The sequence below is a fragment of the Musa acuminata genome, chromosome BXJ3-5 (assembly GCF_036884655.1).
Source record: "Musa acuminata AAA Group cultivar baxijiao chromosome BXJ3-5, Cavendish_Baxijiao_AAA, whole genome shotgun sequence".
NCBI classification, from domain to species: domain Eukaryota; kingdom Viridiplantae; phylum Streptophyta; class Magnoliopsida; order Zingiberales; family Musaceae; genus Musa; species Musa acuminata.
In genome coordinates this window covers 26,137,603-26,154,318 of record NC_088353.1, presented here as the reverse complement: position 1 = coordinate 26,154,318, position 16,716 = coordinate 26,137,603, and the positions used below count along the sequence as shown (strand labels likewise).

The 16,716-nt window shown below is 39.5% G+C and overlaps 1 protein-coding gene across 3 annotated transcripts in view; it reads right to left on the bottom strand.

Moving 5' to 3' along the window:
* Positions 1–2,954: 2,954 nt before the first annotated feature.
* Positions 2,955–16,716, bottom strand: part of LOC135638827 (trihelix transcription factor GT-4-like) — a 37,076-nt gene continuing 23,314 nt past the window's right edge. For all 3 annotated transcript variants that reach the window (XM_065152287.1, XM_065152288.1, XM_065152289.1), the window contains one exon: positions 2,955–3,515. In XM_065152287.1, coding sequence (XP_065008359.1) covers positions 3,301–3,515 — 215 coding nt within the window. In that variant the 3' untranslated portion in view covers positions 2,955–3,300. The remainder of the gene's footprint in view (positions 3,516–16,716) is intronic.

Here is a 16,716-nt window from a genome sequence, read left to right as displayed (position 1 = left end):
TTGTCATCTCCTCGTTCCGATGTGCTCGAGGAGCGTCTCGAAGCAGGATGGTCCGCCCTCGTGGACGCTGTTCATTGGCCCATTCACCGCAACGGTGGCCGAGCGCCGTGAGTCACGTGAGCGTTGGAAATGCTTTGCCTCCGTTCTGTTTTGTATGCGGAAAAGAAGCCGTCATTAGAATCAGATGGAAGCGAGGAGGTAAAAGATACATAGCACACACAAGGAATCAATACATGATGAAAGGGAGGAAGGCAATGCAGGAGATAGCGCGCGCGCGCGAGAGAGAGAGAGAGAGAGAGAGAGAGAGTATTTACGGGTCTTTGTGTCAGCCATCTTTTTCTTCTCCGACCATAGCACCATACGGAGTGGTGAAGGTTTTCATTAGTGATAGTATGATTTTCTTAGAAAATCTATGTATTATGATGAGGAAAATCTTTACTCTTAATCTGTATAAATAGGAGAGGGACATGTTAATGCATTCAAACTTCTTTATTCAAGCTTATTCAATAATCTTCTTAAATAATTCTTCTTATCTTCTATTTTTTTCAACAATTAGTCTTCTGTTTTTTCCTAATGTTCCTTTGTAGCTCCAATAGCTTCCTCGACCCCTAGAGCCCTCTGTCCTCTTTCGAGAGTTCTCTAGAACTGAAGAAATCAAGTGAAATCGAGCACCTAAGAGAATCACAAGAAAGAAAATAAGGAGGATGATAGAAGAATTTCTACATGGAAGAGAAGCTGTTCCATGATGTTGACTATCAATAGCCAAAGCCAAGAACTTGACAATGTATATTCCACATAAATATGTATTGAAATTCAAGTTAAGACATCTAATGTTGAATAAAATATGATTAATGATGCAAGTGTATGTGAAAGTCAGCACTTGAATGTATAACATTACTTTGCAGTCATCATTTGAAGTAAAATGAGATTAAATAGATTCTCGTAAATGGATAATATCTCGGTCTGCACGTTATCAATGAACTCAAATCAAGTTGGCGAACAAAATTCCTTCAAACAAGATCGTACCATGTCCTGATGGACCCTGTCATTATTTCTTCCTACAGTTCTAACTATTTTATCTGTTGAAAATTCTTCCTTACAATGTTCGATTGCCTTCTTCCCTGTATGTGTGTTTGGTAAGCTGGCCGTCACTAACAAGGATGTTACAGGTCCACTGATTTGGATAGAAAGTGATGCAAAAACTGGTGAAGTAGTTGCATTCATTTGATAACAAGGTAGGATGAGATCAATCAGCGTAGGTAAATATGATTTAGTCATGGCACTACTTATTTTTCTTCGATATGCACTACTTGTTATCAAATGTCAATTCATTTGATAACAAGGTAGGATGAGATCAATCAGCGTAGGTAAATATGATTTAGTCATGGCACTACTTTATTTTCTTCGATATGTCCAACATTTAACGTGGAACCAACGGAAGAAGAAGATTTTTATAAAATAATTGATTAGGTCAATTCTAAAAAATGAAGCTAATTAAACTTGATCAAAGGAGCCTACTTTGAAATTTTAAATCTTTCAAAATATATTGGTACTTGAGGAGTATAATATATGATTGCACATATCACGTGACGATCTATAAGTACCAAGATCTAGTCAAAGACATCATGAGAAGACTATTTTCAAATAGCCTAAAGTTATCTAATTATTATTTTTTATTTTTTTTAATTATTTTACATTACTAATCAATTAATTTTCAAGGTCTAGAATTAGTATAAATAAAGATCCTCTCTAAATCTATGGGATTGTAAATAAAAACAATATATTTTAAGTATTGTAAGAAGCTTCTCTAATACAAGGACTTAATTCTTTCTTCCCTCTTTATAAGCTTAGTTTGCTAAAATCATTTCTCATAGTATTTTCTTGATTTTGTTTCCAGAGCCTTGCTCTTGGTATTAGCACAATAAATTTGTGGTAAGAAAATTAAGAAATATATTAACTTCTAGTGGATCTTATATATCAAAACGTACAACTCTATAGCCCATCAAGGTGAAGTCTAATGAGAAGTGAAGCTTCTCTAACACAAGGACATGATTCTTTCTTCCCTCTTCGTAAGTTTAGTTTGCTAAAATCATTACTATGAGCTTTGCTCTTGGTATTAGGATAATAAGTTTGTGGTAAGGAAGTTAAGAAATATATTAACTTATAGTGGATCTTATATATCAAAATTTTAATTTACTACTAGGCTTCCCCACTGTTGATTTTCTACTGCTCTAATGAGTTGTGCTAAAGTTTCATCAGACATAATGAGCTCAAATTGGGATCTGAACATGCTATATGAATGCTAAATTATACAACCCAGAAAAGATTTGGTGTGTGAAGATGAATACTCTAGAATTAAATGTTAGATATATGCCTTTCAAAGTTATGTATTTGGCAATGATCAACTAAATCATCATATGCATAAAAATCACATGTGGTCAGAAGAAAGATGAAAAGTTTGGATTCAATAAAGGAGGATAAATCTGGTTGGAAGAGAAGTGTATATAGTCTTAAAAATCTCATATAGGACTTCTTATCATAGATTTCATGAGAGGCAGAGACGAAAGGGTGAATATCACACACCATATCAGGTCTGTGAGACCAGTTTCTGTGGTGACACAGCATTTTCTATTGATGACTAACAAAGTGATCTCCACAATAACAAATAACCAAAAGAAGATCTAACCCTTCTTTAAATATTTTCTATTCCCTCATTCTGAATTCTGATAAAACTGCATATAATGATCTTGCTCAGATCCTACATTCACAGAAATTTCCTGTGATCGACCATCCTTTTATTTTTATAGAGTATGTACAGACACATCTACTTCCTTCGTAGCCATTCTGGCTTGACAAACTCCAACCTTGCTAACCTGTTGCTTACTGGATTGTGCAAAATCTTGATATCCACTATCAACAGCATGTCAACTCTTTCAAACATAGTCAGACAAATATATACAAACATATTGGATATATATGAACTTCCTCCATAAAGAGACAACATTTTTGACCTTTCACATAAACACTACAGTAGCCTAATTCTCTGAAACTTTCATTCGTGTGGGTTATCTACAGGCGTCATAGGGCAATGCCACCACAACTTAGGGGTGCATTAAACTGCTGGCTATAGAAGAAATTATCCAGTTAGGCTTGCACTGCTACCACACCATGATGTTCCTAATACTTGCTAACAATTCTCAGTTGGACTATGTTTGATATATCATAAAACCGTAGAAAAAAAAAAAAAAAGGCTCCCGTAGCTGGGTTTCTGTTACCAGATATTCATATATTGATTGATTGCTAATCACTGAGCAATTTCATGCCCTGGTACATAGCACCTGGACGAAGATCATCCAGTGTAACGACATTTTTAAAGCTGCTCAACTCCCTTAGGCCAGCCCAACCACGGTGGGAGAGGAAATCACGGAAGTCATCTTCGGTGTAGAGTGTCTTTTCTTCAGTATGAACTGCAATGCGGTCAGTGTCTTCATAGATGCAAACTTTGATACTTATCCCTGAGAAAATAAAATGAATCAATCTAAACCTTGAAAGATGTGTGTGCACTCTATTTGCAAATAGAAACAGCAGATCAATAATTAAAGAGTTCGAATGAGAAAACAGGAATGAAGAATTTTAACAAAGTGGAAGAAACTAAGAATTGAGGAAAAAAATCATAAATTGTAAGTAAACAATATTTTTCTACATTATTTAGAAAATGTTCTGTGCATTGACCTGTGCATGCACTCAACACTCATAGTCATGAACTCTGTAACATTGTACATATAGTGTATCGTATGGAAGTTATAATACATGTAGCCAGTAAGATAATTCATACTAATGAACACGAAAGATTATTTATTGGAAAATACCCTAATATAAATTTTGGTGAATAATTAGGTAGCACCAATCAGTCCCTTGTATTTTTGAAGTTTAGTGCATTACTATCATATGACCTTTCACAAATCTCATATTCATATGGTCAACCCTATATAGTTGGGATATTACAGCTTTGTTATTATTTTATTAGCATTATTATCAACACAAACAAGCACAATGGTAGTTGGAAAAGAAAACTTTTTCGATGCTGTATTAGAAATAGTACTCAATCAGAGTGTTCTGTATTTCACTCTCTTGGGCCTTGAACCATGACCTATCACAAGTTGACAACGTTGACTTCTTAAGCAGTAAGCATTAACCATTTCCACCCATAATTCAATAAAAGCCTTGAGTTTACACTATGAAGAAGTAATCATCCGTGATTTTCATTATTCATGATGAGAAGAACATCATGGTCATTAATGCAAATAAATACTGGGCTAGGTTATTTCAAAAGGTAGATGAAGAGTTTGACAGTTCTGATTTCAGATAAATAAGGTCCTGATGGTGCTAAAAGTGACAATGAAAGGATGATAAGATGATGGAAGGCAAGGGGATTACTGTTGCACTTGAGATGCAGGAGAGAGAGGATCTTATCATAAGTTAAGATACTTGTAGGCCTGCTCATCAAGGAACTTTGTACATGTAGACATGGTTTATACCATTTATAATACTAAAGAAGAAAAATGGTTTGAGGCTTGGGTTCCACCATCTCAATATATATAGCCATAAGATATAAAAAGAAGGAAAATCTCTACCATATCTTATCAGCTTCCTATATCAATGGAACACGTGCAAATCATGTCTGCTAAACCACATTCCAGAACCTTTCAACAGTTCTCAGAATACTCTGACATTCAAGACACGCACTGAACATTAGGAAGTATAGAGTGAATCATCAATTACACTACCTTATAGTGGAGTTGAGTATGATATTTGTCTATGCAAATTTTATAGTAGGTCACAAACTAATAATCAACTTTTTCATGACTATGGGTTAGATGGCTAGGCTCTCCTGTGCAACAAGTCTAACACTCACTGCACTTTGCAATCTTGCCACATGGTCCTGACACGGTCAAAACTGGCCCTTCTGGACCATTTTTGCATGCTATGGAAACTATGAATAAGGGGACCAATCCTCAGCACCTTCGAACCCTTCGGATTGCATAGAGCTAGATAAGCCTCCATGTAGCAAATTGATTACTAGAGCCATCTGCATAACCGCAACATGGGCAAACTTGCTGGTCATGGACTGTTTTCGAACATTGTGGTGGCTATGGTATTTCAAGTGAAACATCAGCCATCTCAACATCCATGAGATCCTCGGGTTGTCACGGACAGCCATCATGCGCCAGCAACACCTTCGTCCATGGACTGTTCGTCACTTTTGTTTGCTTACACATTTGTTTGGCAATATATATTGTCTTATTTTTGTATGTTTTTACTTAAAAACTGTAAGCAGGAATAGTTTACAGAGCTACAGAGTGAACGCTCACCAAAATGGGCAAAACTGACCCAAAATGTCCCAATTTTTGCATGTCATGGCCTGCTTTCTACAGACTACAGTGCGGTGCGAAACGTCAACCATCTCAGTATCTTGGAACCACCCGAGTGGCACAGGGCTTGATGGGGGTGTGGAGAAATGTTGTGCATTGATTGGATTCACAAGTTCGCTTGTAACACCTACGAGGACTTGCGAATACACCTGACACTCGATGCATAGTCATTAGTGGACTTGCGACTGTTCGTTTGCCTTGTAAAGTCATTGTTTTCCCTTCCTCTCTATTTTCTCTTGCACACCAAGTGTTTACTGAATTGCTTGTAAAGCTGTCATCTTTGCAAAACGTCGGAACTTGTCCACCACTCATTTTCTGAACTATTCTACTTGCTCTTTTATAGGTCCTTTGGGACCTAAGCAAGATTGCATCTAGGCTGGCCTTTTACGGATGGATAATATAAAGGTGCATCATAGCTTAGGCAATACAAGTTAAGTCCATGACATTTGATATCAAAACGAGCAAGTGATTCAAGCAATAGTGAAAGTTTACAATCTCGCCATGACAAAGCTCTAGTAAATCGAGCAAGACGGGGCAAGCTGGGCCATTGCCCCAAGCAACCGCAAGTGGATTGCAACTACAAACTTGCACTCAAGTTGTTGGAGTCGCTTAAGAGGAGCACAACAATGAGAATGGTGAGCGAGAAATTGGCTATTCTCCATGAGTGAAGGAAACACAATCTGGAGCGCCAACTGGAAAACATAAGTCATAAGGAGAGGCTTATTGCTGTAGAAACCCGATTCGATGTTCTTTAAGCAAGATTAGAGGAACTCTACCTAGAACAACGAAGGCTTCTTGGGATAGAAAACTCGTAAGAGGAGACAGAATCTCGGATCGATAAGGTTGAGTCCCGAGTCAATCGATTGATAGAAAACACCAATGAGTCCATGCAGCACCTACAAGATGTCGTGGCAGACCTCACGACAAAGATTACATTGCTCACAAGGGCTTTTCATACAGGGGAAAACAACACCTGCATTGCTCCGTTGCAAAACTTGAAGGCACCCGAGCCGTAGTGTTACGGTGGGGCCAGGGACGTGAAAGAACTCAAGAACTTTCTATTTGACATGAAGCAATAATTCCAAGCAACGAAGCCCAACTCGGAAGAAAAGAGTTTCGATAGCAACCATATATTTGAATGGGAACGCAAAACTCTTGTGGTGGACGTGATGAAGAAATCCAACAAGGCGATGTCGAGTGGACACATGGGAGGACTTGAAGGGGAGTTGAGAACTCAATTCCTACCTGAGAACACTAAATTCGTGGCATGAAGGAAACTGAGACAACTCTGTAATAACACTTCCATCCGAGATTATGTAAATCAGTTTTCAACATTAATTCTAAACATACACGACACGTTTAAGAAAGACAAGTTGCTCAACTTTCTTTATTGCCTGAAGCCATGGGAGCAACAGGAATTGCATCAACAGAATGTTACTAATTTAGTCGAAGGAATCGTCACTACTAAGAGGCTCACGGACTTTGTTTCCTTGAAGGATTCGGGGAAGAGTTCTCATTCGGAAAATCACCCACCTAAATATTCTCGAGGGAACGAGTCTACATTCGACCCGAGAAAAAGAAAAAGAGTTCTCATAAGGGGCCGAATTCAAAAGGCAAAGTCCCAAAGGTCGATAAATGCTATTTGTGTGGAGGACCGCACATAGTGAGGGAGTGCCCACAAAAACAAGCACTCAATACATTGACAACATCAATCGATCCCCCAAGATTGAACACCAATGATGAAGAGTCAAAAGAACGTCGGATGGGAGCAATGTGTTTCGCGGGAGCCAACAAAAGCAAAGCAACATAAGGCAAGGAGCAATGAGCTGATGTGACATGAGAGTACCTAATTTGCTACAATCAACTTTTGTGGATCTTGTTGATCCTATGGTATTCTCTACAACCACAGTGTTGGCTTATAGCCTTAACCTAGCCCACTCAAATATGATAGCTCATGGGCATATTCCTTAGACAAAGTTAAAATTGTTTCAATATGCTTTTCTTCATAACTAAGTTATGCACTAAAAGGATTAATTACTAACTGTAAAATACTTAATTTCGTAATTCTCTATGCATGAAGGGTTGTTTCATGCACAAGCACTTATTTTAGTATTTTGGGTTAGAAAGGAGTTTAGGAACTAATGATATTGGCAGAAGCTCTGTTGGAGTTCTCTCTTAAACTCTGTATCTCTTGGATGCTTCCTTGAGTGGTGAATCTTTTGTTTTTAGTTCTGTATCCTTGTTTATTATCCTTGGGTGGTGAACTTTCTGTATCCCTTTGTGATTTTAAACTTTGTGGTAAGTTATTTTTCGAATTTATTAAAGTATTATTGTGAGTTCATTGTTTTTCTATCCGAAAAACTTATTCTAGCAAATACAACTGTACTATCGGCTTTCTTTCAAAATCTATTCTGCATTACCCTGATATTAATTTGGTACCAGAGCTAAAGGTTAGAGATCATGGGAAGGCAGAATGGCAAAGATGTAATTGGTGAAGGTAGCGGCCATGAAGATGATGTTGAGCCCTTGAGACTGTAGCTACGAAGATTGCTACATAGTCTATAAGAAAAAAATAAAATCATTGAAGAACTTTGAAAAGTAGAAATAACCAACATGAAGATAATGCTTAAAAGTATACTTCTGATGATGATACACCTCACTCAAGGGAGTCGAGAAGATTTCGGGCAAGGCATAGAGTCCAAGATGAGTGACAAAACAAATACAACCCAAGATTAGATATTCCGGAGTTTGAAGGTAAAATCAATGTCGGTGACTTTATTGATTAGCTTAATACAGTGGAAAGAATATTCGATTTTCATAAACCACTATAACAAAAGAAGATAAAGCTTGTAACTCTCAAACTCAAACGGAATGCAACTTTTTGATGAGAAAATCTGAAGAAGCAAAGAGAACGTGAGGGGAAGAGTAAAATCACGACATAGGAGAAAATAAAAGGGAAGTTAAAGAGCAAATACTTATTTGACAACTATAAGCAAGAGATTTTTCTCAAAATCCATGATTTCAAGCAAAAAGATCTTAGTGTGAAATATGAGATTGCTAAAGTGGTTTAACTCCAACCATAGTGGTCTTTAAATGATGTGAACAAGTTGGTTTTAAAAGTTGAAAAGCAATAGAAGTTTGAAAAGAATTCTCGGTATGGGCCAAAAGAAGAGTATACGAAAGGAGGAACTTTCAAACCTACTCCCCAGAGTAAGGTGGTATCAAAGGTGCAAGACAAGGGTGAAGGATCTACTGGCAACAAACAAACACATAATTCTTCTATCCCAAGTAACCAAAAATGCTTCAAATGTCATGGTTTTGGGTATATTGCTTCAGATTGTCCAAATAGGAGGATTGTTACTTTAGTTGAAGATCATAATGATGAAAAAGAAGATGATACGAACGACGAACCAAAATATGACGATGATGAGGAAGAGGTAACTTATGCTGATCATGGATTGTCTATTGTATTGCATCATAGCTTAAATGTGTCCTATGTGGCTAAGGATGAAAGTTGGGTAAGAAAGAACGTGTTTCACACCAAATGCACTTCTTATGGTAAGGTATGCTTGGTGATTATTGATAGTACCAGCTTTGAGAATGTAGTATCTTTGGAGATGGTGCAGAAGCTAAAGTTGGACACAATCCCTCGTCCACATCCTTGCTATAATCCTTACCAATTATGCTGGCTGCAAAAAGGAAATAACATCAAAGTAACTAAAAGATGTTTAGTTTCGTTTTTTATTGGCAAGTATTATAAAGATGAAGTCTGATGTTGCTCCTATGGATACTTGTCATTTGCTGTTGGGTACACCTTGACATTATGATAGGAGGGTGTTATATGATGGCTACCAATAAACTTATTCTTTTAAGGTAAATGAAAAGAATATTATTTTAGCTCCATTACTTTTGAAATCAATGCATCAAAGAAGGACGTTAGTGCTTTTATGTCCTATGGTGAATACAAGGGTGAATTAGAAAGGGGTAGTCATGTTTTGGCTCTAGTAGTAGTAGAGAAGAATGAACACAAGGAGACATCAACAATCATGAAATCAATCATGGAGGAGCTTCAAAATGTTGTACCGAAAGAGATTCCACATGGCCTTCCACCCGTGAGAGACATTCAGCATCACGTTGATCTTATTCTGGGAGCTATCCTACCTAACAAGACAGCCTACAGAACGAGACCCAAGAAGCATAAGAACTTCAAAGGAAAGTAGATGAGTTCGTGAAAAAGGAATTGATTCCGGAGGGCATGAGTCCTTGAGCGGTTCCAGCCTTGTTGGTGCCGAAGAAGGATGGTTCTTGGAGAATGTGTATGAATAACTACGCCATCAACAAAATTACAATTGACTATCGTTTTCTTATTCCAAGGTTAAATGATTTACTTAATCAATTGTGTGGTGCTTATATTTTCTCTAAAATTGATTTGAAGAGTGGCTATCACCAAATAAGAATGAGGCTTGGAGAAAGTGGAAAACAAAATTTAAAACTACAGAAAACTTATATGAATGATTAGTTATACCATTTTGGTTATCTAATGCTCCTAGCACTTTCATGAGATTTATGAATCACATACTTAAGCCATGTATTGGGACTTTTGTTATAGTTTATTTTGATGACATAGTGGTGTACAACAAGAGTGAACAAGAGCATATAAATCATTTTAAGGAGATCTTTTTTATTTTGAGACAACAAAAGCTTTATACTAATCTGAAGAAGTGTGATTTTTTTACATATAGTGTGGTGTTTTGGGGATATGTTGTTTCGAAAAATGAAATCATGATAGATTAAAGTAAGGTAGAAGCTATTCTTAATTGGTCAACACCTGCTTTATTGCATGATGTGAGGAGTTTCCATGGCTTAACTTCCTTTTACAAAAGATTCATCAAGGGTTTCAGCTCTATTGTTGCTCCAATCACTGAATGCCTGAAAGATGATAAATTCAAATGAACTAGTGAGGCTAATGATGCTTTTGAGTAATTAAAAAGAAAGATGACCGAAGCTCCTATCTTAGTACTACCTAATTTTGACAAGGTGTTTGAGGTTAAATGTGATGCCTCTGATATAGGAATTAGTATTGTTTTGAGTCAAGATGGAAAGCTCATTGCTTTTTTTAGTGAGAAGTTGAATGAAACAAGGAGATATTCTACCTATGATAAGGAGTTCTATACCATTTATTGAGCTTTATCTCATTGGAGTTAGTATCTTCTTGCCAAGCCATTTGTCCTATATTCTGATCATGAGATATTGAAGTTAATTAATTACCAACACAAGCTAAATGAGAGGCATGCAATTTGGGTGGAGTTCTTGCAATCTTATAACTTTACAATTAAGCATAAATCTGTTGTTCAAAACAAAATTGCTAATACATTGAGTAGAAAACATTCTTTATTATTAGCAATGGAAGTCAAAGTGGTTGGATTTGAAACATTCAAAGATCTCTATGAAAATGATGTGGATTTCAACTCAATATAGCAAAATTGCAAATCAAGTTCTTTTCAATAATTTTTTATTTTTGATGGTTTTTTTTTCCAGCTAATGCCTTATGTGTTCTATTTTATTCTTTGAGACAAGAAATTCTAGCTGAAGCACATGGTGGTGTTTTGGGAGGATATTTCAGTAGGGACAAGACTCTAGCTCTTGTTTAATCAAATTTTTATTAGCCTAAGATGTTCAAAGATGTGGAGAGACTTGTAAAGCAATGTCAAGTGTGTCATTTGGCAAAAACAAAAAGTCAAAATTCTGGTTTGTATACTTCATTGTCAGTGCCTAATGCTCCATAGGAGGAAGTGAGTCTTGATTTCGTTTTGGGACCGCCAAGAACTCAACGGAACAAGGATTCTATCATAGTTATTGTTGATAGATTTTCAAAGATGTCTCACTTCCGCTTTCGATTGGCATTCTTGTTGGGAAATGAAACAAATAATCTACTCTTAGTAGCACTGATCACCATTGATGAGGATTTGACAACTATTGTCTTACATTATCTTCGAAGGGTCTTTGAAACTATGCAGAGCTCCTTTGCTAGATAGATAAGAGAATTGGGGTACTCGGTTTCGCCCATTCTCTTAAGAGTTGAGAAGGCAAAGATTACTTGACTTCGCCCACCTCCTCGAGGGTCGTACTCCATGCATCGAGCTAGTTACTAGCCTTCGTCTGCTCTTTGCTTACACTTCTGAAGCACTCGAAGTGTTTGCACTCCTTACGTTGAGTTAGTTACTATGATTCACCTTCTCAATACCATCGAACTTCTGGAATGCAAAAATTTTTCACCCTAACTTGGAGCAAGTCTCTTGTAGATTTGGTCGCCTTTAGGATTGTACCGTCTTCTCCATCAACTCTATCGCCTACTCCACTGAGTAGCAAAGGTACAACACCGTGTAATGCCTGCTTCGTTCCTTGGTTGTGCACACTCTTGCACGACCCGAAGTCCTTCACTTTCGGCTATCTTGATGAGAAGCTCGTTGACACCAGTCTTATGAAGTTCCTTGGCCTCTGCCCTTCAACCTTGTCTTAGTACTTGGAGTTTGCCTCTGCATGCTCCACCTCCTCGGCTCCTTTCATGACCAAGTGCTCTCCCTCCATGAGAGCAAGGGATCGATAATTTCACGGAAGTCCCGCCTCTACGGTACTATGGCGTTGCCATGCCCATGGCCCTACTATCCGTCACCTCGTATCTGCATCCCTTTTCTTCATTATCGGTAGATCTGCCTCTGTGGAACTTCTTCAAGTCCACCTCCATTCTAATCGATACTTTGTTTTGGGTAGCTAAGTCCCTCTAGATTCGTCGTCGCTTCCTCGCCTCTTTCGACCCCCTGCTTCAACACCTCTGTGTTCTCCAAGCAGTTCCCCTTGGTCGATGGAAAGACAAACTGCAACTCCCATGCATGGCCTCTGCCATCATGTTGTAAGGTTTGCACCGATTCTGTTCTCCTTAGCTTCCTTAGTAGCAACGTTCGCTTACTCGACCTTGTCCTCTGCCTTGCCGGGCTCCCTTAAGCGAATATAGGCTCTGTAGCAATCCAACTCTCCAGATGTTTCGATCATTCCTCTGCATGATCAAGTCCTCCCATGGGACTCACTGGTACTTGCATTCGAACTTTTCCCTCGGTGGTACATAGCCCCCATATGTTGATAACCAAGGCTTTCATCCGATGCAAAATTCGATGCACGCACGGAAGACCCGCCTCTGCGGTACCATGGCCTTCACTCCTTGAATCCATAGCCCTTCTTGTCGTCGTGTTATTCACCGAAGTAGAGCACCCAATAGCTCTCGATCATTCCTCCATATGATATAGTCTTGCCATCGTGTTGTTCACTGAAGTGGAGCACCTAGTAGCTCTCGATCATACCTCCGTATGATATAGTCCCTCACGGGGCTATATTCGTGTGTATCGCATTGCCACAAACTGTTCCACCATGATCCGTTGCCCTATGTCGCCTCCTGGTGACATCTCCGTTGTATTCTGATCCTTGTGGGATAAACTCAAATTGTGATCCTTTATGTGCGGCCTCTGCCAATACATCGCAAGGTCTCTTCCACCTTCGATTTTGTTCGCTCCTTTTGACAATCGACATTCGTCCATCCACTCTCGGGTCACACTCAGACAAAACACAACTCTAGGACAGTCCGTTACCTAATAGCTCTCGAAGTCCACCGACTTCGCTGAAATCCTAGGCCTCTGCCCTCACCAGCACAATCTCCGCTGCGCACTGCTTCCTTCATGGCAATTTGAATGGCAGCACTGTGGCATATTCTTCAAGAGTATCCGCCTCCGCATCCTCTTGCCCCGTGTTAAGGCCTTCTGAACCGAACTTTGCCTCCGCAAGTTGAGTCTCCTTAGTTCCTCCATCAAATGCTTCTCCGAGATAAGGTGCATATGCCCAGAAGCTCCCTTCGTCTTTGGCACAATGCAAGATGAGTCTGCTCCATTAGAATAAAAGACCCATGGAACAACATGATCCAGCTCTTGTCTCTGCAAGAGTTCATGTCCTTGACCTCTATCTAAGGAAAGCTCTATGCCTCCACTCCATGTTCCATCTTCTATGCCAGCTCCCTTCATGCGGCTTGGGTACTTCGCCAAGTTACACCCAAGTTGCTCCACTCCTCGTTTTACATTGAGTTGATGGTGGCCCTCGCGCCCACGGGTCAGCCCTCCCTTAAGTCCGATCTCCATATCAACTCCAAGTGTGTCTTCATTTATGTTGCTTTAGGTCGCTCCCCCACTTGATCTTGCAATGCATCCACCAATGCACTCTCTCAAGCAAGATGATGCGACGACTCCTCGTCGCTCGTTCGATCCATTGAGCTTCGTAGAGTTGTTGTTTTTGAGGTACTCCTTCTCAACATGTGCAATCCGTTGCACATGATTCTCCCTCTAGAGTGTCTGGACTTATCTCTCCTAGATATATATCTCATTGGAGCAACATCTCTCTTCGTTTCCTTCCCTATAAAAGTTTCGGAGACCACCATCCCCTTGGACTACTCTGACTTGCTGAACTATGCATTGTTTTGCCTCCCGCAAATGCACTTGCTAGATTGCGACTCTACGTCAATACAGTCCCCGCTGCACCACTCAAGGCCTAACAACATGCTGAACTCACTGCACACTTCAGCCTCCCACGGATGTATCATTTTCATGTCGAGGAGAAAGTTTCAATGCTCCATGGCGTCGAGTTTCAGTCGCATAGTTCTTACATGTGTACCGAATTCTTCGAGTTAGCAATTCCCCTCACCTCTGTGAGCTTTGCACAATTCTTTCGGTTGCTGAGCAACCCATTCCACCTTGCATGGTCTCCTCCTTTACCAAGCGCCTCGCTTGCCTTAAGCACCATCAAGTACGGTTATCAACATCGAGCCGTAGCTCGAACTTAGCCATCCCAACTTTTGTGCGCTATGCATTCTTCCTAGCTTGCTTGTCCTTATGGTGCTTCTTGCGTGAAGGGTTGGCCATTCCTCCAAATGCCAATCTCAGATGCCCGCTCCTTTGAGCGACTCCTTTTCCTTACATCCCCATGCCCATTTTCCCCAAAACGGTCGCGCATGCTGGCTGCCCTCAACGCAGCCCCGTTAGGTCCCCCACGTTTGCATGCCAAGTGTTTCTATGAGTGCTTGTCTCGCTCTGATACCATCTGTCATAGACTTAGCTGGTTTTACCTAAGTCGTGCGGCACCCTTGAGTATTCGTCCGCAAAGGTCAGCCTCCCCGAAACCTCCCATGGTCCCTTAGGACCTACAAAAGATAAAACATGTTAGAGAAAGCGCCTCACTCGGGATCTACAAGCAAACATTTCAAAAAACACTTCATAGCCAATGCAAATTACAAACAGACTTTACAAGCTCTGAACGATTGCACAACAAAGGGTCAAAATGGTCCACTACAAACCGAATATCTCTCACAAGTGCCCACATGACACAACCTTTATTTACAAGCCTAAAACGGCCACCAAACCCAACTAAAATGGGGTTGTTAAGCCTTTGAACGTCCCTCTACATGCTGTGCAAAGCATGAACTAAAAGACACGGACATACATAAGTATGACATCAAACATCCTGTTTAGAATTATGTCCGTCACACTATGCATGAAGGGTTGTTTTATGCACTAGTACTTATTTTGATGTTTTAGGATTAGAAAGGAATTTAGGAACTGATGATATTGGCAAAAGCTCTCTTAGAGTTTTCTCTTCAACTCTGTATCTCTTGAATGCTTTCTTGAGTGGTGAGTCTTTTGTTTTCAGTTCTGTATCCTTGTTTATTATCCTTGGGGTGATGAACTTTCTGTATCCCTTTGTGATTTTAAACTTGGTAGTGAGCTATTTTTTTTTTTTATTAAAGTATTATCGTGAGTTTATTCCTTTTATATCTGAGAAACTTATTCCAGCAAATACAACTGTACTATCAGCTTTCTTTTAAAATCTATTCCGCATTACCCCGATATCATGATGTACACGAACATCAAGCTCAATGGCCAAACAACTCATGTAATAGTGGACATGGGTGCTACCCATAATTTCATCGCTGACCGTGAAGCAAGATGACTAGGACTGAATCTAGAGAAAAGCTCAAGTCAAATGAAGGCGATAAACTCAAAGGCTAAGTAGATCTTTGGGTTGGCGAAAGGGGTCTCTATCTAAATTAGGATGTGGAGCAAAAGCACCAACATGATAGCATTGCTGTTGGACAACTTCTAAGTGATCGTCGGAATAGAGTTCATGCACATAGTCAAGATGGTGCCAATGTCACTTCTAAACTCCCTATGTCTGATGGGAGGTGACGACCTCTGCATGGTTCCAGTTTCTCGAGGAACCAAGGACCTATAACAACTATCAGCATTACAATTGAAGAAGGGGTGTGGAAAGGTAAATTAACTTTTGTAGATACAAACTTGATATAGAGCCTGCTCGAGAACCTATTATAGTGGCAAATGTTTTGAAGTTCGCAGATGCTATGCTACTTGAGTTGCCGAAAACTTTACCTCTACATAGAGGCATGGATCATTGCTTCGAGCTAGAGCCAGGACTGAAGCCTCAAAGCAATTAAATAAATGGATAAGCAGTGGTCTCATATGCAGTTCCAAAGCACCATTTGAAGCTCCAGTTCTCTTCCAGAACAAACAAGATGGAAAACGACATTCTCAAGAAGAATACCTTATTCGTGAAAAGAGAAAGTGCTACTTCACTCAGACGGAGATTTTATTCTTGGGGCACCAAGACGATGGGGATCAATTCAGGTCGATAAATCGCAAGTGCTGGCTATGACAAAGTAGAGAATACCAAAGATGGTACTAGAGCTGAGATCCTTCCTTAGTTTCATCAACCATTATCAATACATATATGGATACTTGAAGCACACATCTTCACTAACAGAGTTGCTAAAGGAGCAGCCTTGGCAATTGTCAAACAAATGTGAAATGACATGCCAAGACCTAAAGGCTGTTGTGTTAGAAGAACCAGTGTTCAAATTGTCGAACTATGGGAAGTCTTTCGAAGTCCACACAAATACTTTGAACTTTGCTATTGGAGAAGTACTAATGCAAGCGGGTCACCTAGTGCCCTACGAGAATCGTAAGCTCAATAAGACCGAGCGACGATATCTAGTGCACGAGAAGAAGATAACAGTGGTGGTCCATTGTCTACAAGTGTGGCGGAAGCCAGTGGGCCTTTTGGAGCCATTACCTGTACTAGAAAGGCTATTGGAGAGCATTTCGTTAAACTTCATATCAAGCTTGTTGATAGTAAGGGGACTTGGATCGAGATACTTGTGGTGGTCAATCAGTTCTCA